The sequence below is a fragment of the Aptenodytes patagonicus genome, chromosome W (assembly GCF_965638725.1).
Source record: "Aptenodytes patagonicus chromosome W, bAptPat1.pri.cur, whole genome shotgun sequence".
In the NCBI taxonomy this organism is placed as follows: domain Eukaryota; kingdom Metazoa; phylum Chordata; class Aves; order Sphenisciformes; family Spheniscidae; genus Aptenodytes; species Aptenodytes patagonicus.
Genome location: NC_134981.1, coordinates 22,317,170 through 22,341,878, shown reverse-complemented (window position 1 = coordinate 22,341,878; position 24,709 = coordinate 22,317,170). Strand labels below are relative to the sequence as shown.

At 42.0% G+C, this 24,709-nt stretch overlaps 1 protein-coding gene across 1 annotated transcript in view; it reads left to right on the top strand.

Annotated features, from left to right (window-relative positions):
- Positions 1 to 479: 479 nt before the first annotated feature.
- LOC143171939 (guanine nucleotide-binding protein G(q) subunit alpha) overlaps positions 480 to 24,709 on the top strand; it is a 152,450-nt gene continuing 128,220 nt past the window's right edge. Inside the window, exon 1 of the mRNA XM_076361125.1 lies at positions 480 to 626. Coding sequence (XP_076217240.1) covers positions 491 to 626 — 136 coding nt within the window. The 5' untranslated portion in view covers positions 480 to 490. The remainder of the gene's footprint in view (positions 627 to 24,709) is intronic.

Here is a 24,709-nt window from a genome sequence, read left to right as displayed (position 1 = left end):
ATTAGCATTTCCGTGGGGGGTGGTTACTTCGGAGGGCGGTGGGGGTGTAGTTTGCGAGGGACACCCGGGGACTGTGGTGGTTGGAGGAGGAGGTGGCGGCGGCAGTAGAGGTAGTGGTGAGGGAAGGAGGGAGAAAGGTGTCTGTGCCGAGCAGCTTGGCTCGCCTAGATAGCACTGCTGCCGCCGTGGCTGCTATGGTGGATGTTTTCATGTTGCTTGGTGCATAATTTAGAGGAGAGGAGGAGTTGGAAGCGGCGACTATTAGAGGCAGGGAACGGGGGATCTGTGCTGCCGGGGCCCCCCTCTCTTTCTCCTTGCCCGTGTGTGGCATCGAGGCAGCTCCCTGCGCTTGCCCTGCAGTGCCCGGGTGGGGGCTCCCGGGCAGAGAGCGTCTGTGTCCCCTAGGGCTGGTGCTCTGGTGGGGTGGGTGTGTGTGCGCGCGCGTTTTTAGGGTGGGGGGTGGGGGTTGTGTCTGAACCAGTTAGGAAGAATGACTTTGGAGTCCATCATGGCGTGCTGCCTGAGCGAGGAAGCCAAGGAAGCCCGGCGGATCAACGACGAGATCGAGCGGCAGCTGCGCCGGGACAAGCGGGACGCCCGTCGGGAACTGAAGCTGCTGTTGCTGGGTGAGTGCGGGCCGCCGTCGGCACACACGCTTTAAGTGCCGCTGGGGGTGCAGCCCAGACATCGCCGCCCCGGGCTCCCTCCGGCTGGCCCCACTGGTGCGTTACATGGCGCGGTCGGTTAGGTTTCCCCCGGGCGCTCGCCACCATTGCCGCGGGGCGGCCGTGGCGGTGGTGACCCGCTCGCCGTTCCTCCGCCGCCGCGTTCTGTGTGTGCGCCCGTGTACAGGCTTCGCCGAGGCGCTTGTAGCTGGATAAATAACTGTGGTTCCTATGGGTGGGTTTGATATGGTCGGGAACCCGGTCTTCCAACATGGAGAGGAAAAGGATGGCTGGTGAGTGAGGGGGGTTTGGGGAATATCCGCGATGATGGGTGTAGGAGAGTGATGGTAAGGAAACAGATTAATGAAAGAACTCGCAGGGGGAGTTGCTTTGCAGATTGATGGTGACAGGCTTTAATATCTGCATTTGTTCTGTGAGCCTTGAAAAGGTTGTTGGGTCACCGGTTGCATTTTTTTAATTGTGATTTTTATTTAATGAGGCAAACTGGGATAAGGGGCTTATGCCCAGATTGTATACTGATTTTTAAAGCAAAAGGAGAAAGAAACCATAAAGACCCAGATGCACCCATGAAGCTGAAGAGTAACCTTAAGTATGCTGGAGGATAACAGGATCTTTAATACCTTTGAAATCCACCCACTGTTCAGGAAATAAAATCTGTTGTATCATTTCTCTTTAATTAAAACAGAGGTTGTTATTTTGGAGCCACAAGTGTGCAAAGGCAATGTTTGTTTGATAGGAATTGGGCTTGTGTTAAAATAAGCCTTTTTAATTAAAATACATTTGTCTATATCTGATGTGCTCTACTACATTGTGTAGTTCTTGTGGTAATACAGCTTCTGCCTTAGACCAGCAGGCCTTGAAATATGTCTGCACCAGTGTTTGGTGTGTGGATGAATGGGAACGTTCCAAGTGGATGTGTGGTGTTTATACCAAAGACTTTTGTCTTGGGTCATGTACGTGAAAGCAATGATTTATATTGGGGGAATAAACTGCCTTTTCAATAAGGTAAGGAGAGTTGAAAGGAAGTCAGAATTTATTTTAATGCTTGCTTATGAATGTGTTATTTCCTACTTTAAATAATACAGTTGGTCTTCTGTATATGGAGAAAGGTATTGGGATCCTTAACTGATGTGGAAAAAGGAGGGGTGGAGACAGATACAGTGCTACCAGTAATAACGTTCTGTCTCATTTTGGCCTAATTTTTGGTTGATGGAAGTGTGTGCTGTGGCTATTTCAAGATCCAAACCCAAGATAAAATAGAGGACAGATAGCTTGCATTTGTTTAATTTTATGGATGTTTAAGTATAGTTACTTAACTATATACATTTGCTACAGGAGAGGCAGTTGACATTTGACTTGTTACTCGGGTCCAAATTGTTTCTGCATTTCCTGGTTTTCTTGCAGTAATGCTAGCGGTTTCTCCCAAGTTTTTAAAAATGCATGAAACTTATTGAATGATACCAACATATACCACCCAGAGAAGGAATTCAGCGATTTGGTTCTACAATCAGTAGTGCAGAACTTGTATTGTTTTATAAGATCCACCCACTGGTAATGTTAAGTGTATGGATAGGTAATGGTAGATTAGGGCCTAATTGTGGCATTACTTTAGACCAAATGAAATAAGGTGATTTCAGAGCAAATAGATAAGAAGCCATCACTTAGAAAGCTTTGGAGAAAACTCACTGATTGCCTGTATAAACATTTTCTGCATATATCAGTATAAACCATGCTTCTGAAGATGTAAGCATGATGTACGAGAAACCAAGAGAGGTAAATGTTTTGCTTCATACTTAATAGCATATCTGTATTTGAGTAGAAACCAGTATAGAAATTGTTATTGTGTACACATCTTTCGTATTGTACTTTGTCAGCCTCAGTCATATATTAGATTGAAAGTGTTTGTGCATGTGCAGCTGTTTAACAGTTAATGATCTCATCTTGTAAAATGCAGTATAGCAGTGAACCACTTGAAGTCACGGGGTTGGATAGAGATTCAAGTTTCAATTTATTAAAAACAAACAAACAAAAAAAGCCCCCGCAACAAAACTTTCTAAAAATTTGTTTTAATTACCGGGTTTCCCTTCGGTATCTGACAGTACTTCTTTCAGTCACTCTCACTGCTTCCCCAGCCATAGTCATTTGTTCAGTTCTTAAGTTTGTGTTATTTGTTTGGGTCATTCATATGGTTGAGATGGACAAAACCATTTTAAAAATAGGAAAATAATAATTAAAATGGTGAGACTGGGAACATAAATGTCTGAAATTGCTTAGTCATCCTTTTTTTTTTTTTATTGACTTGACCTCTACTGTCCCATTACATATCTTTGTCTCTCAAAACTTAAAGTAGCAGTATTGCTTAACTTTATTTTATGTAAATGTTAGGCAAGCTTTTTTCAAAAGTGCCAACTTCTCAGTCCCTCTTTGAAAAGTGTTGTTGGACTTAGAAACCTAAGTAGGTTAAAGGCTTTTGAACATGGGACAAAGGTATATCCTTTTGATCATAAGGAGAGAACACAGTTTAAGCTGAGCTGTGTTAATTGACCATGTGTGCTCTTTGAACTTGTTGCAAGTGCAAAGTAAAAGGTATTAACTCAAAAGGTTTTAAGGAACAAATGAGCATATCTATGCCACATTTTTTTTCTTGTTTAAAAATTAGACGTACATACAAATGCACATATGTAGCAAATATAAAGAAAAAATTCTGGGTCAGAAAAAGAGGATTTCCCCCCTTTAACTTGTAGAAATTATAGTGCTTCCTTGCAAAGTGAAATATTTCCCTTCTAACTGTGTAGGTTACTGTTACTGTGTGACATACTATGCTGTGTACACCCTTCTTGTGTATTAATAATGATATCTTTTTACTTTTCATGGGATCAAAGAGTTTAAAACGTTGAAAGTAATTTCTGGAAAACTTTTTTTGCATGGTAAGATTATTTTAAATTATTAGTTAAAAAATAAACCCTCTCCATGATTAAACATTAAAATACCACTTTTGGGTACTGCATTGAACATCATTGTCCTGTTCTAATCTATTCTAAAAATTAAGCAAAGTATCTTTTTTTATTATTGTAACTCTAAAAGTCAGAGCTCTAACATATGTACTGAAGTGTATTACAAAGACATAGTAATAGTTCAGCTAGCACAACTTGGCTGTAATGTTTAAGGTACTTTGGAACAAATTCAGTCTTCCACTGAATTTGGTTTTCATCTCCTGTATTTTTCAAATTCTTCTGGATTTCATTACTACTGAACATTTTGTAAAACCTTATGATTGTTCTCCAGAGTGTGAAGTTGTTAATATCTATCTGTTTTTTGCTGTTGTAAAAACATTTATTGTTATAGTATGAAAAAAATGAGGTGTTTTTAGTGTTTTATATTGGTATGTACCAAACGATGTACCCTATTCTGCATGCTTGTGTTTTAAGCATGTATGTACATATTTATTGTTAAGTAGTAAGAGCCATGTGTTCTAGCTTTCTGTGTCTATCATTTTGACTGTCATCAGTGGAAGTTTTGCCTGGTCTCAGAAAGCAATGTTTGGGCCTAAATGTTAGATTGTAGCCATAAACCTTCACTACTGGACATACTATGCCTGTATATTGTATATGCTTATGTTATGCATTATTTTCTCATCAGGAAACGTCTTGAGTATCTAGGAAAATAATTAGCAATACCTTGCTAGCTATGTCTATATATCTATAAGCTTTGGCAAAATTAAGTATTGGAGGACTTGACTGTTTGCTATTTTGTATCATGCTTGCAGGTACTGTGACATGCGCAAAACATGGCTCTTAAGGCAAAGGTGTTCTTTTTTGTTTGAAATAGCAGATGAGTCAGTGAAGCAAGGTGTCAAATATGAGTATCCTTTCATTCCCTATATGTTACCAAAGGAAACAGGTGGGAGGTAAACCATTTGAATTTAGCATGAATTGCAACTAGTCTTAACTGGAAGACTTTTTTTTTTTTCTTTCTTTTCTTCTTGTTCTCCAAACCTACAGGATATATATATGTGTTTGGGTTTTTTTGTGGGTTTTTGTTTTTTGGTTTTTTTTTTTTTACACCTGTGTTAGCTGAATGAAAGATTTGCATGCAGAACTTGGTGAATTAGCAAAGACTTAGACTTAAAAAAAACTTGAAGAGGAAGTGGGCCCATCAAGCCAACAATGAATCTTTCTTCCCTGCTGTAATCTGAAATACCTATGCAAATAGACAGTCTCCTCTACTTATATAAGTAGGTAAACTGATACTATGTGATAGTATATTCTAATTGGCTATTTTCTTTGCTCTTCATTAAAGCAGAAAACTTAATTATTTTGAAAGAGCATTGCAACCTTTTCTTCTTATCTTGTATTGATCCATACTTATACTCGCACTGAACACTTGAAAATAATTTTAGGTAGTTACAACAGTATCTATTTACGATTAGAAAACAAACAAATACTTAATATATTATCTTGATGTGTGTTGAAACTAGATTGGTAAGTATCTCTTACTTTGGAGAAGCTGTTTCTAAGGTTATCTAATTTGATTCTGAATGACAAACACTGATATATATTATATATAGACATGTACATCCATATATAAAAATAACTGTTTTTGAGGAAAACATGAATCATCATCTTGATATCAATGTGATATCATGATTTCACATTTGCTGGAAAAGAGCATATTAATTTTTTTAATGCATGATGAAGGAATATTTTATTTTCAGCCCTTATAAAGGATTTTCTTGTGGGTTAGGTTTTTTTGTTTGTTTTGATTTTCCTCCTCCTTTAGAAGTGATCTACTGTAGTTAATGGAAATTAGCTTAGAACCTCAATAGTCAAAGAATTCTGACTAACTTAATTTTGCTCATATGTCAAAAAGCCAAGGGACCCCAAATTTGTACTTCCCATTAAAAACAATATCGAATTCGTATAGGAGGGAAACATATATGCTGAACAGAAACATATATGCTGAACAGAGGAATCTCTTGAGAAGGAACTTTTGGGTATATATTGTAGTGTTAAGAAATAATTCCGTGGTTTTAGCTACTTCAAATTATTTTTGTTGGTGTATAAAGGCAATGGCAATTTCATAGGGACAGGATTTCTTTTGAAGTAATATGACAATCTCTACAAAATTAATCCCATGAAGGTGTGAAAATAGCATTATAAGGTAGATGTATGTTTCTTGCTCTGCCGAATGGAATAACACTCAGGAAAGATGTGTTCTCATACTTGAACAAGACTGTAGGAACAGCTGTTCCTAATAAAATTATGGGAAGTTTTTCAATATTCACCTTTTATTTGCTCTACTTATTTAAAAAGTCTGACTAGCAAGAATCAAGAGCAAGAAAGCAATATCAAAACTGAGGAAGGACTTGAATGTAGAAAATACTATGAAGCCATATATATGGTATTCTTAAGATCAAAGAAGTAAGCGTGCAGCAGGCTTTAAGTATTGTGTTAACCCTGTGCAAAGAAATGAGATAGACTCATGCCCTTCAGTATTAATGTAAGTGATACTACAGTTTGGAAAGTTTTAAGTTACTGGGGAAATTCCAGGAACAACATAAATGTGGGTTTTTGTTTGTTTTTTGTTTGGTTTTGTTTGTTTTCCAAGCTAAATTTAAGAATAGAATAATTCAGTTGGAAGGGACCTACAAGGATCATCTAGTCCAACTGCCTGACCAATTCAGGGCTGACCAAGTTAAAGCATGTTGTTAAGAGCATTCTCCAAATGCCTCTTAAACACTGACAGGCATGGGGCATCGACCACCTCTCTAGGAAGCCTGTTCCAGTGTTTGACCACCCTCTCGGTAAAGAAGTGTTTCCTAATGTCAAGTCTAAACCTCCCCTGGCACAGCTTTGAACCATTCCCATGCATCCTGTCACTGGATACCAGGGAGAAGAGATCAGCACCTCCCTCTCCACTTCCCCTCCTCAGGAAGCTGTAGAGAGCAATGAGGTCACCCCTCAGCCTCCTTCTCTCCAAACTAGACAAACCCAAAGTCCTTAGCCGCTCCTCATAGGATATGCCCTCCAGCCCTTTCACCAGCTTTGTTGCCCTGCTCTGGACGCATTCCAGGACCTTCACATCATTCTTAAATTTTGGGGCCCAGAACTGCACACAGTACTCAAGGTGAGGCTGCACCAATGCTGAATACAGAGGGATAATCACCTCTTTTGACTGACTGGTTATGCTGTGTTTGATGCACCCCAGAATGCAGTTTGTCCTCTTGGCTGCCAGGGCACACTGCTGACTCCTATTGAGCCTGCTGTCAACCAGCACCCCCAGATCCCTTTCTGCAGGGCTGCTTTCCAGCCACTCCTCTCCCAATTTATACTTGTGCCCATTGTTACTCCATCCCAGGTGCAGAATCCAGCATTTGTTCTTGTTAAATTTCATGCCACTGATGATTGCCCAATGCTCCAATCTATCCAGATCCCTCTGCAAGGCCTCTTGTCCCTCGAGAGAGTCAACAGCACCTCCCAGTTTGGTATCGTCAGCAAACTTGCTAATGGTGCATTCAACTCCTGCATCCAGATCGTTGACAAATATATTGAAGAGAACTGGCCCTAGAATTGAACCCTGAGGAACACCACTGGTGACCAGCCGCCAGCCAGGTGTAGCCCCATTCACTACAACCCTTTGAGCCCTGCCCTTCAGCCAGTTCTTCACCCAGCGCACCGTGTACCTGCTCATCTCACAGTTGGACAACTTGTCCAGAAGGATGCTGTGAGGGACAGCATCAAAAGCCTCACTAAAATCCAGAAAAACTACATCCACCGCCTTCCCTTCATCCACTAGGTGGGTGACCTTATCATAGAAGGATATCAAATGAGTTAAACAGGACTTTCCCTTTGTGAACCCATGTTGACTGTGCCTGATTGCATTTTCCTTTAAATGCCTTTCAGTAGTACCTAGTATAATCTTCTCCATAATTTTTCCAGGTACTGAGGTTAGACTAACAGGTCTGTAGTTTCCTGGGTCTTCCCTCATGCTCTTCTTGTAAATTGGAATAATGTTGGCTAGCTTCCAGTCAGTGGGGACCTCCCCAGACTCCCAAGACCTTTGGTAGATGATTGAGAGGGGTCCTGCTGTAAGATCCGCTAGCTCCTTCAGTACTCTGGCATGAATCCCTTCAGGCCCCATGGACTTGTGAACATTCAGCTGATACAGCTGGTCCCTTACAATTCCAGTGTCCACAAATGGAAAGTCACTGTTCCCATACTTGTGGTCCTCCAACTCAGAGGACCGGGTAGACCAAGGTCTATCAGTATTATTAAAGACTGAGGCAAAAAAAGCATTGAATGCCCCCGCTTTTTCTTCATCCCTATTAGTCAGATGACCATCTTCAACAAGTATTGATCCAATGTTTTCTTTAGACCTCCTCTTGCTATTAACATACTTAAAAAAGCCCTTCTTGTTATCTGAAACAACACTGGCCAGTTTCAACTCCAGTTGAGCTTTGGCCTTTTGTGTCTTCTCCCTGCATATGCGAACCACAGCTCTGTACTCTTCCTGCGAAGCCTGACCTCGCTTCCAGAGATCATACAATTTCTTTTTCCTCCTGAGCTCCCTGTTCAGCCCAGCTGGTCTTCTGCCCTGCTTGCTTGACTTAGGACACAATGGGATTGCCTGCTCCTGTGCTTCTAAAAGGTGGTTCTTAAAAACTGACCAGCTCTCATGGACTCCTAAGCCCTCAAAAGCAGCTTCCCAGTGTACTCTGCTAAATAGCTCCCTGAGTAGCTTGAAGTTTGCTCTCTTGGAATCCAGGGTAGCAACTCTGCTGTCCTTTTTTCTCATTACACTGAAAATTTTAAACTCGACCATTTCGTGATCGCTGTGGCCAGGACAGCCACCTACCATCACATCCCCCACGAGTCCTTCTCTAGTCACAAACAACAAGTCTAGGAGGGCATCTTTCCTAGTTGGCTCACTGAGTACTTGTGACAAGAAGTTATCTTCCACAAACTTCAGGATTTTCCAAGACCTGCTCATCACAGCAGTATGATATTCCCAGTTGATGCCTGGGAAGTTGAAATTTCCCATAAGGACAAGGGCTTCCGATCCAGAGATTTCTCCTAATTGCCTATAGAATAACTCATCAGTGCTAACATCCTGGCTGGGCGATCAGTAGTAGACACCCACTGTGACAGCTGCTTTGTTTTCCATCCCCCTAATCCTCACCCAGAGGCTCTCAACCACATCATCCCTAACTGTAAGGGCTGTACAGTGAAACCTCTCCCTTATGTATAGTGCGACACCTCCATCTCGCCTGCCCTGCCTATCCCTCCTGAACAGCCTGTAGCCTTCTATCCCAGCACTCCAGGCGTGGGACTCATTCCACCAAGTCTCACTCATACCAATGATATCATAGTTCTGGGAACTGACCAACGCTTCCAGTTCATCCTGTTTGTTTCTCATACTGCGTGCGTTGGTGTACAAGCATTTCAGACATGCTCCTGAGCCCTCAGTGCTCCCTGGAGCAGCATAAATGTTCCCACTAGCATTTCCACCCTTAGGTGATGCCATGCCAACCCTTGGCTTACCTTCAGCTCTCCTGTTGGTATCCTCTTCCCCCATCGATTCTAGTTTAAAGCTCTCGGTCAGCCCCGCTAGTTTACACCCAAAGTCCCATTTTCCCCATCGGGACAGGTGGATCCTGTCAGGCCCCAGCATACCTTGTCTCTCAAAGGCTCTTCCATGGTTTAAAAACCCAAAGTTTTGGCAGAAGAAGTTTTTCTTATATCCCTGTGTCTTGTTTTTATTTGTAGTGGTCTTCTGAGCCCTCAATCTGTGGAACTTCTTTGCATCTTGAGCTGAAAAAGCAAATAATGACAAGTCATTTCCCAGGCTCACCTTAGCTGATTCTAATAATGGCTATTAGTGGAGTTGGCTTTTTGATGCTATACTATTTTCTTTCTCTCTGAAAATCCATAAATAATAAGGAAAAATCCATTTGAATACTGGATTATCTTTTTTCTGTCCTTTCCCAGTAGCCTGCTTTAAATGTACTAAGGCCTTTGTTTGCTCTAAAGATTTGTCTTTCAGTCTCTCTATAGAATAAATTGTTTAAAAAAAACCCCCACACAAAATAACTTCCATGTTATTGAATAGAAGAAATGGAGAAAACCTTGAAGCTTTAGGTGTTGGCTTTTCCTCCAGCCAAGTATAGTGATCCTGTTAGTTTTCGAATATATCTTCTTCTATGATGAAGTACTCTAGAATATCCCAGGTTTCCTTTATTGAGAGGACTGTAATGAGGAAGTCTAGAAATTAAGTTTAGGTTTGCAGTTGTAAATGAAAGTTTTCCTTCCTGCCGTTCTCCTTTTTTATTCAGTTGCCTTACTAATGAATCTTCTTTCTGGAGATCATAGGTCAGGATCTTTCTCACTCTTTTCCAATTTGGATAGACTTAATCTCTTCAATTAAACTATAGGAAGGCTACTTAAAACCAGACAGGAAATACTTAATTGTTTCCCTTAGCATTTTCTCTTGGAGCAGAGGGGAAAATTATTCTTTTCATGTCTTTTTGAAGTGGAAGACCTCCCTGACCAATTGATATTGCAAATTCAAGCATTTAATGCTTTCATAATAATCTTGTTCTGGATTTGGGCAGTCCTTTAAGTCTGTCAGAAAGCAAGGTAGATTATTTTTCTAATAATGCAGACTATTGCAATTCTATATTGTGACAGAAATGTCACCTAGGAGTGTTTCTTCTTTTTTTAAGCTAACAATATCTCTGTAATGATAAATATTGTGGGCCTTATTCTCCTCCCAGTAATCTCATTGTAATTATAGTTCTTCAGAAAAATGCTGGAAATGACATTAGGCTTTGTTCCTGGATCAATTTAATGAATCCACACTCACCATCATTTCTCAAACAAAACACTGATTCAGGCTGATCTAGGTTTTGGGTGTTGGGGTTTTTGTTTTGTGTTGTGGTTTTTGTTTTTTTTTTTCCCTATTTGCTTTATAGTGCATTTGATGTTGTAAATTATCAGGGAGTCAGACCAACATTGCTATTTGTCTTTGAACCATTTAATTACTATGGCTTGGATCCTGCTGGATGTTTCTATTGCTAAATGATCAGGAGTTTGCCTTCAACTGAGGACTCTGGATCAATATTTTCATATAATAACTTTTCTGTTTGGAAAAGTATCATACTGACACTAAATATTCAAGTTGGAGGAGGAGAGAGGAAGAAGGAGATATTACTCTTGTAGATGATACTGTTCCCCATCTAGCTTATCATCCAATTTATAGGCTGAGGTGGAAAAGAGACCAAGGTACCAAAGCAGTAGCTTTTAGTAATTTATGTTGCACTAAGAAATGCTTGCCAAGGAGTAGTAAGATTTTCATGTTACCCAGACTTCACTAAATGTCTGAACTAAGCTTCATATTTAAATATATTGGGAACATCATCTTGTTATAATTCCATAAAAAAATTACTATTTATAGGACTTTCTTGAAAGATGCAACAAAGGATATAAATATAGAGATTTCTGTAAACTTGTTCGCATGAGTAACACAGCAGAGTAATCCAGCAAATATTGCTTGTAAATATTTCTGAAACTTAGAAATGTTCATGAAGAATTAGACAAAAAGTTGTGTTTGAAATAAGTTGCAGTAGTTCAGAAAATAGAAGGAACCAGAAGTCAAGAAAACAAAATATAACAATTAAATATAGCTATTCAAAAGTGAGGGGAAAAAGAAAGTTTATAGCAGTTTGCAAAAATGCAGGTGCCAAAAATGCTTTTATTTCACCTGTAGCATTGTGTGGCTGTGTTGAAAAGAACCTAGTTAACCAGCAAATCTACCCTTTCATTACCTGTATACGCTGTTAGCTTTGATCAGACAACTGACATATGCAATCTTCCACAAGAGGATGGGGTTGATCTTGCTACAGCTGGAACAAGTAATCCTAGTTTCAGCACACAGTCTGCTGCCCCCAGTGCTGGCTCTGGTACTTAGCAGACCCCTCATTTCAGCTCTCTAAACTGGCAGAAAACTTTTCACCCTTTTGTACTGATTACTGAGAGGTACTAATATTTTTGGTGGCACCAGTAGTCATTTGTTCTGAAAAACCTTATTATGAGATGTTCTAGACTATGCAGTCATACTGGTGTTTGGAAATAATTTTGACTAATATTTTTGAATGTGTATATGGAAGATCCTGTCACTGTCTCCTCTAAATGTCTGTTTAAAACCACTGAAATTCAAGGCGTTTATTTCCAGTACATCTGTCTTTAGTTACTGGCTCCTCACACTGCAGCTATTGGCAGACTTGCACACCTGAATGCGTGCATTTATCCTCATCGTGTCACATTGTGTAGATGAAGAATCCATTTCAAGAGATTCCAGGATTCCCAGAGAGAACTGGGTCCTCCATCAGGGAGCACTTCAGTACCTGACTTATTTGCCCATTGACCTGATTTAGAAGCCTAGGCAGAATAGGATTAGTGAGTAGGCACATGTATAAATAATAACAACTGTGAGGTCAAGGCAGAATCAGAAGCCAGGACTCTGCCTTTTGACTGACGGTGAGAACATGGTAATTTTTGTTCCTTTTATCTGATGATGCTTCCTACTTTTCAATACACGGAAGGAAGATATACTGCAGTGTAGACTGATAGTGAGTTTGCTTTCTTGAGAGATTGAAGATGGGAGTTTGAATTGTATTAGGCAAATGAGGGAAATGAATTAAAACTTTTCCATATCCAGCATGACTCTGCTAAAGACTAAGCTGTTCTATGTAGAAGAGGTTATTGCTTTCTCTGTCTGTATTTTGAAGCAGAGAAATTGCCCTCGCACTGTATGACAAGCTTGCTCTGGTAGATAAACTCTGTCAGTTGAGCCCCTCTGGGAGGCAAAAAGATGTTTTAGTTTATGGACTCTGGTGCTTAAGAATGTGGGACTAAACTCCTTTGTCTTGTCAACAATGAGATGCTTTAGGATGTCAGAAGCAAAATCCTAACCATCTGGGGAACTTAAATGTCAAAAACAGAGGCAGTATGGATTTTGCACAGTAGAAATACAGAGCAGCAGAGCAGATATGTAGAGACTTTGCATTTGTGGAGTTGGGCCTAAATCCCAAATCATTCTTTCTTTTCTTGTTGCTGTGAAGGGAAATTCAGACTGAACATGTCTTACAGTCGTTGACAAAGACCCCGCTAAGGACAATCAGTGAAATACTCAAAAAGAACAGCAGGATGCACATCTGGAGTATAAGTTAAAGCCTTAGTTCAGAGCCCTAGTTTCCAGGTAGAAAATGTGTTCTCATCACATACCTAATGAGTGACTTTTTGTAATAGTATGTGTATTGCTCTATCATCTTCTGCCTCACATTCAGGGGTCTGCAAGTTTGGGTCTTCAAATTCACAACAGACTATTGCTGTACTGCCAAATCTGATTGGTAAGGAACTTTAGAAGCCTAAATATAATGCTAAATAGATATGTTAAAGGTACTTTTGAAAAAGCTGTTTTGTTAATTAATATCCACACATTCCTTACATAATCTTTGGTTAAATTAAGCAAGAATTAATAAATAGAATAGATTAACAAAATACTAGCTGGTATTTGTTGCTTCTGGTTTTGTAGCAATGACATTGTGAAGGGTTCAGTTAATTTTTGCTTGCTTTTTTTTTTTTTTTTTTTTTTTTTTTTTTTTGATCCTGGTTGGTAAGTATTAAATATCCTTCTCAGGCCTATGAAAAACCTTTACTATGTAAAGGGCAGAATTCTACATTACAAAGCAGTATCCTAACTAAAATCAAGAAACACACTTTGTGTGGATATGTCAGAATTTTATCAACTTTTATCAAATAAATATGCTATGATCAGAGTTTAATCAACTGGAGCAAAGTTTAACAGTAGAGAAATTGAAGATATTCCAAATTAATTCTTGCTTTCACTCTGCTTTCTTTTTGGATGATAACAGCTCAGTAGTATTTGTAATAAAAGGGAATATTTATTTAGCACTTTACATGTTCAGTGTGTTGTACACCCACTAGCTAATCAGTCTGTCACCTTGGTGAGGCAGGTAAGTAGGTAATTATTATCCCAGTGATTGTAGGTGGGGGAATGGAGACAAAGGCTATGTCTACATTAGCAAGTAGTACGGACAGGAGAGAGTGGGTCTGTAGGGCAAAACAGTACGTGTTGAGATCCTGATGTCCATGTTCCAGGGGTGGTGGTTTGTTTTTTTTTTTTTGCTTCAGACCAGGTCTAGTCTGATCTCAGGGACTAAATGCCTGTTTGTGGCTAGAATGCATTGTGTGGTCTTAGAGTACATCTTTCAGGATGTACTTAGTTTCCATTTGCCTTCTTAATTTCATTCTAAAGGAATCCAGTTCCTCACTTGGGGATTCTTAGATGCTGATGAATAGTATATGCATAGTAAGCAGGGACAATCAGGAGGTTCACTTCAAAAGTATGCTCCTGAACCTAACTTAGGTCTAGAGGGATACTCTGGACAGTGATTTCAAGTGGGAGTTTTGCCATGCCTACAGACTGAGAAAGCCAAGCGTTCATTTACAGTTGGACTCAATGATCTTAAAGGTCTTTTCCAACCTAAACGATTCTATGATTCTATGATTTTCAGAGCTGCTAAGCACAGCTCAAGTGGCAAAAGGCTTATGTTTGCTAGACATCTCTAAATAGTATTTTATGTACACAGAATAAAAACTTGGCCCTAGTGATTGAATACTACTTTGCACAAAAGTGGTAGCACTGGCATTTCACCTCAGGAACTTTTCTTCCCTGTTAGTGCTGGGTGATAATGAAATATTAATCCTTTAAATAGATCGATTTAGGTTTAGAAACATCTCTTAATTATGTCTGATTCTCATGAAGAATGTGAGCTGCGTATTCTCTTTTTTCTGTATATCGGTGTCAGTAATAACGTAAAAATCATTAGTCTGTTAGGTGAAAACGCTTTGAATGTTTTGTACTCTTTATGGTATTTCTATATTTTAAATTGTCTAAGCCATTGACGGTGTTTCACTTGTCCATTGCCTTGCTTTCCACGTTAAACTGTAGAAAGTTTATATGGTAACCTAATTAATTGATTAGGGAAGTTTTTATTCTTTGATTAGGCAATGTAAAAACTATTCAGTTATTTGTCTTTGTTGACATCTAAATTACCAGTCTTTTTTTGTTTGATTTGATTTTCTTTCAAGTAATGGTTATAACTACTGTCAATTCACATCACTGAATTCAAGGGAAGCATCAGTAAAGTAGGAAATGATGAGAATTAACGTTTCTGGTGTTTTTAAAAATAAGAAAGCAAGCTGGGAAAACTGCAAACAAAAATTTCAGTCTGTCTTTTTGTCAGGAAGAAACAAAAGACAGCTCCCCTCCTGCTTCTCTTTGCATATGCAGGTATATTCACACAGCCTTTAAATTAACTTTGACCTAGGCGATATGTGTAGCTGCACAACAGTATTCTTAGAATGAGAGGTTTGAAGTTGGCTTTCCCATGTGTCAGTTCTAAGTCTACCAAAATGACCCTGAGTTCTGAATTTTTCCTACACTTAAACTGGGCCAGGTGTCTTTAACTTGATTTACAATTATCTTTTACACTGTTGTGGTTTAACCCCAGCCAGCAACTAAGCACCACACAGCCACTTGCTCACTCCCCCCGGTGGGATGGGGGAGAGAATCGGAAGAGTAAAAGTGAGAAAACTCGTGGGTTGAGATAAAGACAGTTTAATAAGTAAAGCAAAAGCCGTGCACGCAAGCAAAGCAAAACAAGGAATTCATTCACTACTTCCCATCGGCAGGCACGTGTTCAGCCATATCCAGGAAATCAGGGCTCCATCACGCGTAATGGTTACTTGGGAAGACAAAAGCCATCACTCCGAACATCCCCCCCTTCCTTCTTCTTCCCCCAGCTTTATATACTGAGCATGACGTCACATGGTATGGAATATCCCTTTGACCAGTTGGGGTCAGCTGTCCCAGCTGTGTCCCCTCCTTACTTCTTGTGCACCCCCAGCCTACTTGCTGTTGGGGTGGTGTGAGAAGCAGAGAAGGCCTTGACTGTGTGTAAGCCCTGCTCAGCAATAACTAAAACATCCCTGTATTATCAACACTGTTTTCAGCACAAATCCAAAACATAGCCCCATACTAGCTATTATGAAGAAAATTAACTCTATCCCAGCCAAAACCAGCACATACATGTTTCTCGGAAGTGCTTTACAAAGGTCATTAGTCACCAATAAAAGCGGAAAAGGAACAGTTTAAGTTAATAAAGAGATGGGAAGCTTTTGGTCAGATAGATGATAGAATAGGTTTAGACCATTGGAGAAGCGTCTCGGAAAATATCCTAGACTAATTAGAAGGGGGAAAAAAAAATCTTAGCTGAGTTTGTAAAGGAAGCGGACTATTATACTCTAATGTTATAAGAGTGCAATACTTCCCTAATTGTGGTCTTCTGTGTTATTGACAGCAAAAGGCTCCCATTCTTAGGTAGGCTATATAACATTGCTATAGGTCATGTATTATTTTTAAATAATAAGAAAAATAGTTGTTTATTAAGTGAGATGAAGAAGGCAAAGCAAAATGGGTGAAAACAGAGACAAGATTGGATTTGGACCTAGGAAATTAGCTAGCTGAATTCACAGGACATGGAAATATAAAACATGATCTTTCTTGTCGATCATTCTCTAACTTCATGGACCGGACAATTTTTCTCTTATGGCTTCAAAACAAATTAATAGATAACTCCTGAATTTAATTAGAAAGATGATCATTTCAAGTAAACAAATCATAGTGTAATTGCATCATGCATTGGTTTCTAACTAAGATTGCCAGTAAAATTCATAATGGTAAATATGAATAGATGCATCTTTTTATGTTAGCAATCCTTCCTAGCAAAACCCAAGACAACATTATTCTTTAATAACATCTCCTTCCCTGTATTTGGTTTACATGGCAAGGGGGGGCTGCAGGTGTGACTTCTGTGAGAATTCACCAGAAGCTGCCCCCGTGTTGGACAGAGCCAGTTTCAGCCAACTCCAAGATGGACCCGGTGCTGGACAAAGCTGAGACAATCAGTAAAGCTGGTAGCGCCTCTGTGATAACATATTTAAGAATGGGAAAAAAACGCTGCGCAACAGCTGTGAGAGAGAGGAGTGAGAATATGTGAGAAACAATCCTGCAGACACCAAGGTCAGTGAAGAAGGAGGGGGAGGAGGTGCTCCAGGTGCCAGAGCAGAGATTCCCCTGCAGCCCGTGGTGAAGACCATGGTGAAGCAGGCTGTCCCCCTGCAGCCCGTGGAGGACAACGGTGGAGCAGATATCCACCTGCAGCCTGTGGAGGACCTCACACCACAGCAGGTGTATATGTCCTGAAGGAAGCTGCAGCCCATGGAGAGCCCACGCTTGAGCAGGCTCCTGGCAGGAACTGCAGCCCATGGAGAGGGGCCCATGCAGGAGCAGTCCGTTCTTGAAGGAAACGGACCCATGCTGGAGCAATTCGTGAAGGACTTTATCCCGTGGGAGGGACCCCATGCTGGAGCAGGAGAACAGTGTGAAGAAGGAACAGCAGAGAGGAAGTGTTATGAACTGACTGCAAACCCCATTCCCCTGGGCTGCTCAGGGTGGGGGGGAGAAGGTAGAAGAGTCAGGAGTGAAGTTGAGCCTGGGAAGAAGGGAGGGATGGGAGTAAAGCGTTTAGTTTTGTTCTTATTTCTCACTATCCTACTCTGTTACAATTAATTGGCAATAAATTAAATTAATATCCCCAAGTCAAGTCTGTTTTGCCCGTGACAGTAACTGGTAAGTGATCTCCCTGTCCTTATCTCAACCCATGAGCTTTTCGTCATATTTTCTCCCCCTGCTCTGTTGATGGAGGGGAGTGATAGAGCGGCTTGGTGGGTACCTGATGGCCAGCCAAGGCCAACCAACCACAGATGTTTGTGGTGCCCAACATGGGGCTCTCGAGGAATTAGAGATAAGGATAGTAATTAGGAGAGGTAATGGGCAAAACATGGACTGAACATTGCTAGAGAGTGGAATAATTGTGGGATTTTTTGTTCTTGTAATTGTGGTGAATGAATGAGGGGTGGAGTGCGTGTAAATTGTCCACCTTTGTCGATGTTGTGATGATGTTATTTTGACTTTAGTGTGGGGAATTATTTTTGTTGATGTAAGTGAAGTTTGTGAAGATTGCATAATGAATGTAATCTCCCTGTCCTTATTTCAACCCACGAGCTTTTCTGTCGTATTTTCTCCCCCTGTCCAGTTGAGGAGGGGGAGTGATAGAGCGGCTTGGTGGGCACCTGGTGGCCAGCCAATGTCAACCCACCACAGGATCTAATCTGAGAAGTGATAATTCACATTGTCCTGGTTTCGGAAGGGATAGAGTTAATTTCCTTTCTAGTAGCTGGTACAGTGTTTTGGATTTAGGATGAGAACAAAGTTGATAACCACCGATGTTTTAGTTGTTGCTAAGTAGTGTTTACACTAGTCAAGGACTTTTTAGTTTCCCATGCTCTACCAACTGAGAAGGCTGGAGGTGCACAAGAAGCTGGGAGGGGGCACAGCCAGGACAGCTGACCCAAACTGGCCAAAGGGACATTCCATACCATGTGACGTCATGCTCAGTACATAAACTGGGGAAAGCTGGCCGGGGGGGGCGGCTGCTCGGGGACTGGCTGGGCATCGGTCGGTGGGTGGTGAGCAATTGTACTGTGCATCACTTGCTTTGCATATTATTATTATCATATTATTATTATTATCATATTATTTCAATTATTAAACTTTTTTTTGTCTCAACCCACGAGTTTTTTCTCACTTGTGCTCTTCCAATTCTCTCCCCCATCCCACCAGGGGTGGGGGGAGTGAGCGAGCGGCTGCGTGGTGCTTAGTTGCCGACTGAGATTAAACCACGACACACATATAGATGGCTTAACCACACCAGGCTCAAATCTGTTCTCATTCAGGCAAATGGATGTTTCACCACTGAATTGGAAACGAATAGGATCAGGACCTGTACATATAATTTTGTGATATCTTGCAAAGAACTGTTTCTCAAATAGAAATTAAAAAGCATTACAGCAGGTTAATAATAAACTTGTAACAGTAGAGCTGCATTAGACTAAATATAGGGAATTAGTGGAAAAATTAAGTGTTCTGCTTTTTTCACTTGACAGTTTAGTTTAAAAAATATAGTGGTTACTAGAAAATTAGAGTGAACTCTAAATAAATTTGACTTCATTTGTTAGTATGCTATAACAAAGCTGAAATACAGAATCATAGAATCATTAAGGTTGGAAAAGACCCTTAAGATCATCAAGTCCAACCGTCAACCCAACACTACCATGCCCACTAAACCATGTCCCTAAGCGCCTCATCTACACATCTCTTAAATACTTCCAGGGATGGTGACTCAACTACTTCCCTGGGCAGCCTGTTCCAATGCCTGACAATCCTTTCAGTGAAGAAATTTTTCCTAATATCCAATCTAAACCTCCCCTGGTGCAACTTGAGGCCATTTCCTCTCGTCCTATTGCTAGTTACTTAGAATCATAGAATCATAGAATCATTGAGGTTGGAAAAGACCTCTAAGATCATCGAGTCCAACTGTCAACCCAACACCACCATGTCCTAAACCATGTCCCTAAGTGCCTCATCTACTCGTCTTTTAAATACCTCCAGGGATGGGGACTCCACCGCTTCCCTGGGCAGCCTGTTCCAATGTTTCACCACTCTTTCAGTAAAGAAATTTTTCCTTACATCCAATCTAAACCTCCCCTGGCGCAACTTGAGGCCATTTCCTCTCGTCCTATCGCTTGTTACTTGGGAGAAGAGACCGACACCCACCTCGCTACAACCTCCTTTCAGGTAGTTGTAGAGCGCGATGAGGTCTCCCCTCAGCCTCCTTTTCTCCAGGCTAAACAACCCCAGTTCCCTCAGCCGCTCCTCATAAGACTTGTTCTCCAGACCCTTCACCAGCCTCGTTGCCCTTCTCTGGACACGCTCCAGCACCTCAACGTCCTTCTTGTAGTGAGGGGCCCAAAACTGAACACAGTATTCGAGGTGCGGCCTCACCAGGGCCGAGTACAGGGGCACGATCACTTCCCTACTCCTGCTGGCCACACTATTTCTGATACAGGCCAGGATGCCATTGGCCTTCTTGGCCGCCTGGGCACACTGCCGGCTCATGTTCAGCCGGCTGTCGACCTACACCCCCAGGTCCTTCTCTGCTGGGCAGCTTTCCAGCCACTCTTCCCCAAGCCTGTAGCGCTGCATGGGGTTGTTGTGACCCAAGTGCAGGACCTGGCACTTGGCCCTGTTGAATCTCATACAGTTGGCCTCGGCCCATCGATCCTGCCTGTCCAGGTCCCTCTGCAGAGCCTTCCTACCCTCGAGCAGATCAACACTCCCGCCCAACTTGGTGTCGTCTGCAAACTTCCTGAGGGTGCACTCGATCCCCTCATCCAGATCATTGATAAAGATATTGAACAAGACCGGCCCCAAAACTGAGCCCTGGGGAACACCGCTCGTGACCGGCCGCCAACTGGATGTAACTCCATTCACCACAACTCTCTGGGCCCGGCCATCCAGCCAGTTTTTTACCCAGCGAAGACTACACCTGTCTAAGCCGTGAACCGCCAGCTTCTCTAGGAGAATGCTGTGGGAGACGGTGTCAAAGGCCTTGCTGAAGTCCAGGTAGACCACATCCACAGCCTTTCCCTCGTCCACTAGGCGGGTCACCTGGTCATAGAAGGAGATCAGGTTGGTCAAGCAGGACCTGCCTCTCATGAACCTGTGCTGGTTGGGCCTGATCCCCTGGTTGTCCCGCACATGCCTTGTGAGCGCCCTCAAAATGAACCGCTCCATAATCTTCCCCGGCACCGAGGTCAGGCTGACAGGCCTGTAGTTCCCCGGATCCTCCTTCCGGCCCTTCTTGTAGATGGGCGTCACATTGGCAAGCCTCCAGTCGTCCGGGACCTCCCCCGTTAACCAGGACTGCTGATAAATGATGGAGAGTGGCTTGGCGAGCTCCTCCGTCAGCTCCCTCAGCACTCTCGGGTGGATCCCATCCGGCCCCATAGACTTGTGAGCGTCCAGGTGGCGTAGCAGGTCGTTGACTGCTTCCTCTTGGATTATGGGGGGTTCATCCTGCTCGCCGTCCCTGTCTTCCAGCTCAGGGGGCCGAGTACCCTGAGGATAACTGGTTTGCCTGTTAAAGACTGAGGCAAAGAAGGCATTGAGTACCTCAGCCTTTTCCTCATCCTCGGTGACAATGTTCCCCCCCTCATCCAATAAGGGATGGAGATTCTCCTTGGCTCTCTTCTTGTCATTAATATATTTGTAAAAACATTTTTTTGTTGTCTTTAACGACAGCGGCCAGATTGCCTTCTAGCTGGGCTTTTGCCTTTCTCATTTCTTCTCTGCACGACCTAACGAGATCCCTGTACTCTTCTTGAGTCGCCTGCCCCTTCTTCCACAAGCGGTAAACTCTCCTTTTTTTCCTGAGTCCCAGCAAAAGCTCCCCGTTCAGCCAGGCCGGTCGTCTTCCACACCCATTCTTCTTATGGCACATGGGGACAGCCTGCTCCTGCGCCTTTAAGACTTCCTTCCTGAAGATCGTCCAGCCTTCCTGGACCCCTTTGCCCTTCAGGACTGTCTCCCAAGGGACTCTCTCAACCAGCGTCCTGAACAGGCCAAAGTCCGCCCTCCGGAAGTCCATGGTTGCGGTTTTGCTGGCCCCCTTCCTTACTTCACCGAGAATCGAGAATTCTACCATTTCATGGTCGCTAAGCCCAAGACGGCCTCCGACCACCACATCTCCCACCAGTCCTTCTCTGTTTGTAAACAGCAGGTCGAGCGAGGCACCTCCCCTGCTAGGCTCACTTACCAGCTGTGTCAGGAAGTTGTCTTCCACACACTCCAGGAACCTCCTAGACTGTTTCCTCTCTGCCGTGTTGTATTTCCAGCAGACGTCCGGGAAGTTGAAGTCCCCCACGAGAACAAGGGCTAGCGATTGATAGACTTCTGCCAGCCGCTTGTAGAACGCTTCATCCGCCCCTTCATCCTGGTTGGGTGGTCTATAACAGACTCCCAGCAGGATATCTTCCTCATTGGCCTTCCCCCTCATCCTTACCCATAAACACTCAACTGTATCATCATCACAATCGTTGAGCTCTAGACAATCAAAACACTCCCTAACATACACACTCCTTCACATACAGTGAAGGCACTTTTCAGGACAGCATTTAAACATGTTTAATCTTACTAACTATTGAGTCCAGTAGAATTTAGTGAAATGAAAGAGGGCTAATAAATTAGTTTATAAAGCTTGGTATTTGTACATAACTAAGTTACACGTGCAACAAAATTAATGTGGAGCAGCTGATATGTGGTAACTATTCGCACCATGGTATCTCGGTTCTTGGACTCTTCCTTCCCGTTTTAAAAAGCTATTTAGATACTTGGGTTACCAAGTGATGTGCAGAAATTTTTCTAAAGCATCTAATGCTTTTTATTCTTTATTTTTAAATAATGCCTCTGAAATGATTAAAAATCCTTGCAGTATATTCTCTTTATCTCTAAGTTTTCTACCCTTGTTCATGTTAATAAAGCCATAGTTTGCAGTAATCTTTTGGGACTACTTAAAGAGTAAGGATGTAAGAATAAAATCCTTAATAAGGTTTCTATTATTAACCTTTCCTGAGGTCATTATCACTTTCCTTAATTTATTTTTCCAAGCTGTTCTGTAACTTAATTTTTCGAAGAAGTGCAACTATATATTTGCTGTACTACTGAAATCAGTAAAATTGGTAACTGGAAATCATGAAGTGGTTTATTATTGAAAATGGTCTGAAGTTCTCTTCTGTTCACTTACATGGTTCAAAGATCTTCAGGGGGAGACTGAACAGCTGGGTGTGGGTTTGTATGAAGGAGCTGTGTCTGAATGGCATGCACAGTCAGTGGAGGTGACACTTCATTCTTTGGTGGTGAATGGGGATCTCTAAATTGTAAATTCTGCAAAATGATATCCAAAGCCATATGGGGAGTCTGTTAATCAGAAATCGTGAATTTAGTGGAAGGAGTAATGTTTATATTTTTCCTTGTGTTGAAAAATGATAGTTTTCAAAGGGACTTTTATTATAAAAGATTGAAGGCCTTTAGGGCAACAGTGTTGTTATGCTGTTAGTTTTTTTATACATCTAAAAGGGCTAGGCTATTTTATAGTCATTATAAGCTATTATCTGTAGTTTCTGTCTGTGTGTCCAGGGCAGGCCTGAGAACAAAGAAAACATTCTTAACTTCTGTTGTATTTCCCAGAGTTTGTTTTTCACAGGACGCTTTCGTACGTTCCAATCCCACTTAAACTGTAGCCTCTAAATCCATTTTATCTGATTTAGAGACTACATTTTATCAAAAAGTTTTTCTATTTTTAACTTAAAAGAATTTAAGATCAGTTATAGAGTGCACCCTCAGCAAGTTTGCAGATGACACCAAGCTGAGTGGTGTGGTTGACATGCCTGAGGGACGGGATGCCATCCAGAGGGACCTGGACAAGCTGGAGAAGTGGGCCTGTGTGAACCTCATGAGGTTCAACAAGGCCAAGTGCAAGGTCCTACACCTGGGTCGGGGCAACCCCCGGTATCAGTACAGGCTGGGGGATGAAGGGATTGAGAGCAGCCCTGCAGAGAGGGACTTGGGGGTACTGGTGGATGAAAAGCTGGACACGAGCCAGCAATGTGCGCTCGCAGCCCAGAAGGCCAATCGTATCCTGGGCTGCATCAAAAGAAGCATGGCCAGCAGGTCGAGGGAGGTGATTCTGCCCCTCTACTCTGCTCTGGTGAGACCCCACCTGGAGTACTGTGTTCAGCTCTGGGGCCCTCAGCATAAGAAAGACATGGACCTGTTGGAGCGGGTCCAGAGGGGGGTCACAAAAATGATCAGGGGGCTGGAACACCTCTCCTATGAAGAAAGGCTGAGAGAGTTGGGGTTGTTCAGCCTGGAGAAGAGAAGGCTTCGGGGAGACCTTATTGCAGCCTTTCAGTATTTAAAGGGGGCTCATATAAAAGATGGCAGCAGACTTTTTAGCAGGGCCTGTTGTGACAGGGCAAGGGGGAATGGCTTTAAAGTAAAGGGGGGTAGATATAGACTAGATATAAGGAAGAAATTGTTTACCCTGAGGGTGGTGAGACACTGGAACAGGTTGCCCAGAGAGGTGGTGGATGCCCCATCCCTGGAAACATTCAAGGTCAGGTTGGATGGGGCTCTGAGCAAGCTGATCTAGTTGAAGATGTCCCTGCTCATTGCAGGGGGGTTGGACTAGATGACCTTTAAAGGTCCCTTCCAACCCAAACTATTCTATGATTCTGTGTTTCCTCCACAAGTTCATGCACATGTGCCTTCTTACAGTTGCTGAAGAAGGACTTACAGGGCTGGTGTAATTTTAAATAAGCCATTTGACAGCTGTTGTGTGTTGTTGTTGACAGCTGGTTGTGTGCCTGGTTGCTTGTTTTTTTGGTTGAACTGAAATTATAATATAAAAAAAACTTATGAAGAATGTTGACTTGTGGGGATAACATTTTAATAGCTGAAAATGGAAGCTAAAAGTTTGGACTTGAACGCTTTTCATTTGACTGTTGTGCAAAGGAATGACATATAAAATAAATGTTTATTTCCTGGAAGTATAAGTTTCCTTTGGAAAAAGTGTGGTGGGGGGAAGAGACAAGCTGCAAGTCCTCCCCCCTCCTCGTGTGAGCTGAAACTGCATTATGATTCGTTGTCAGAATATCAGAATAGGCACTGATTCCCTACCTAAGCATATTCTTAAGTATCTTGTTCCATAACAAATAAAAATGACTAGAAATATATTTGAGTCAGTTCTGCAAAACCAGAAGCAAGTATAACTAGTGAAAAGTAGAAATACTGTAATGCTTATAAAACAGAAACCTTAATTAGCCAGTGACTTAAGTGAATTTAGAATTTTTCCTCAGATGCAGAGGTAAAGCAGGATTTATAATGTCAATAACTTATGCCAGTGAACAGCTTGTGGACTT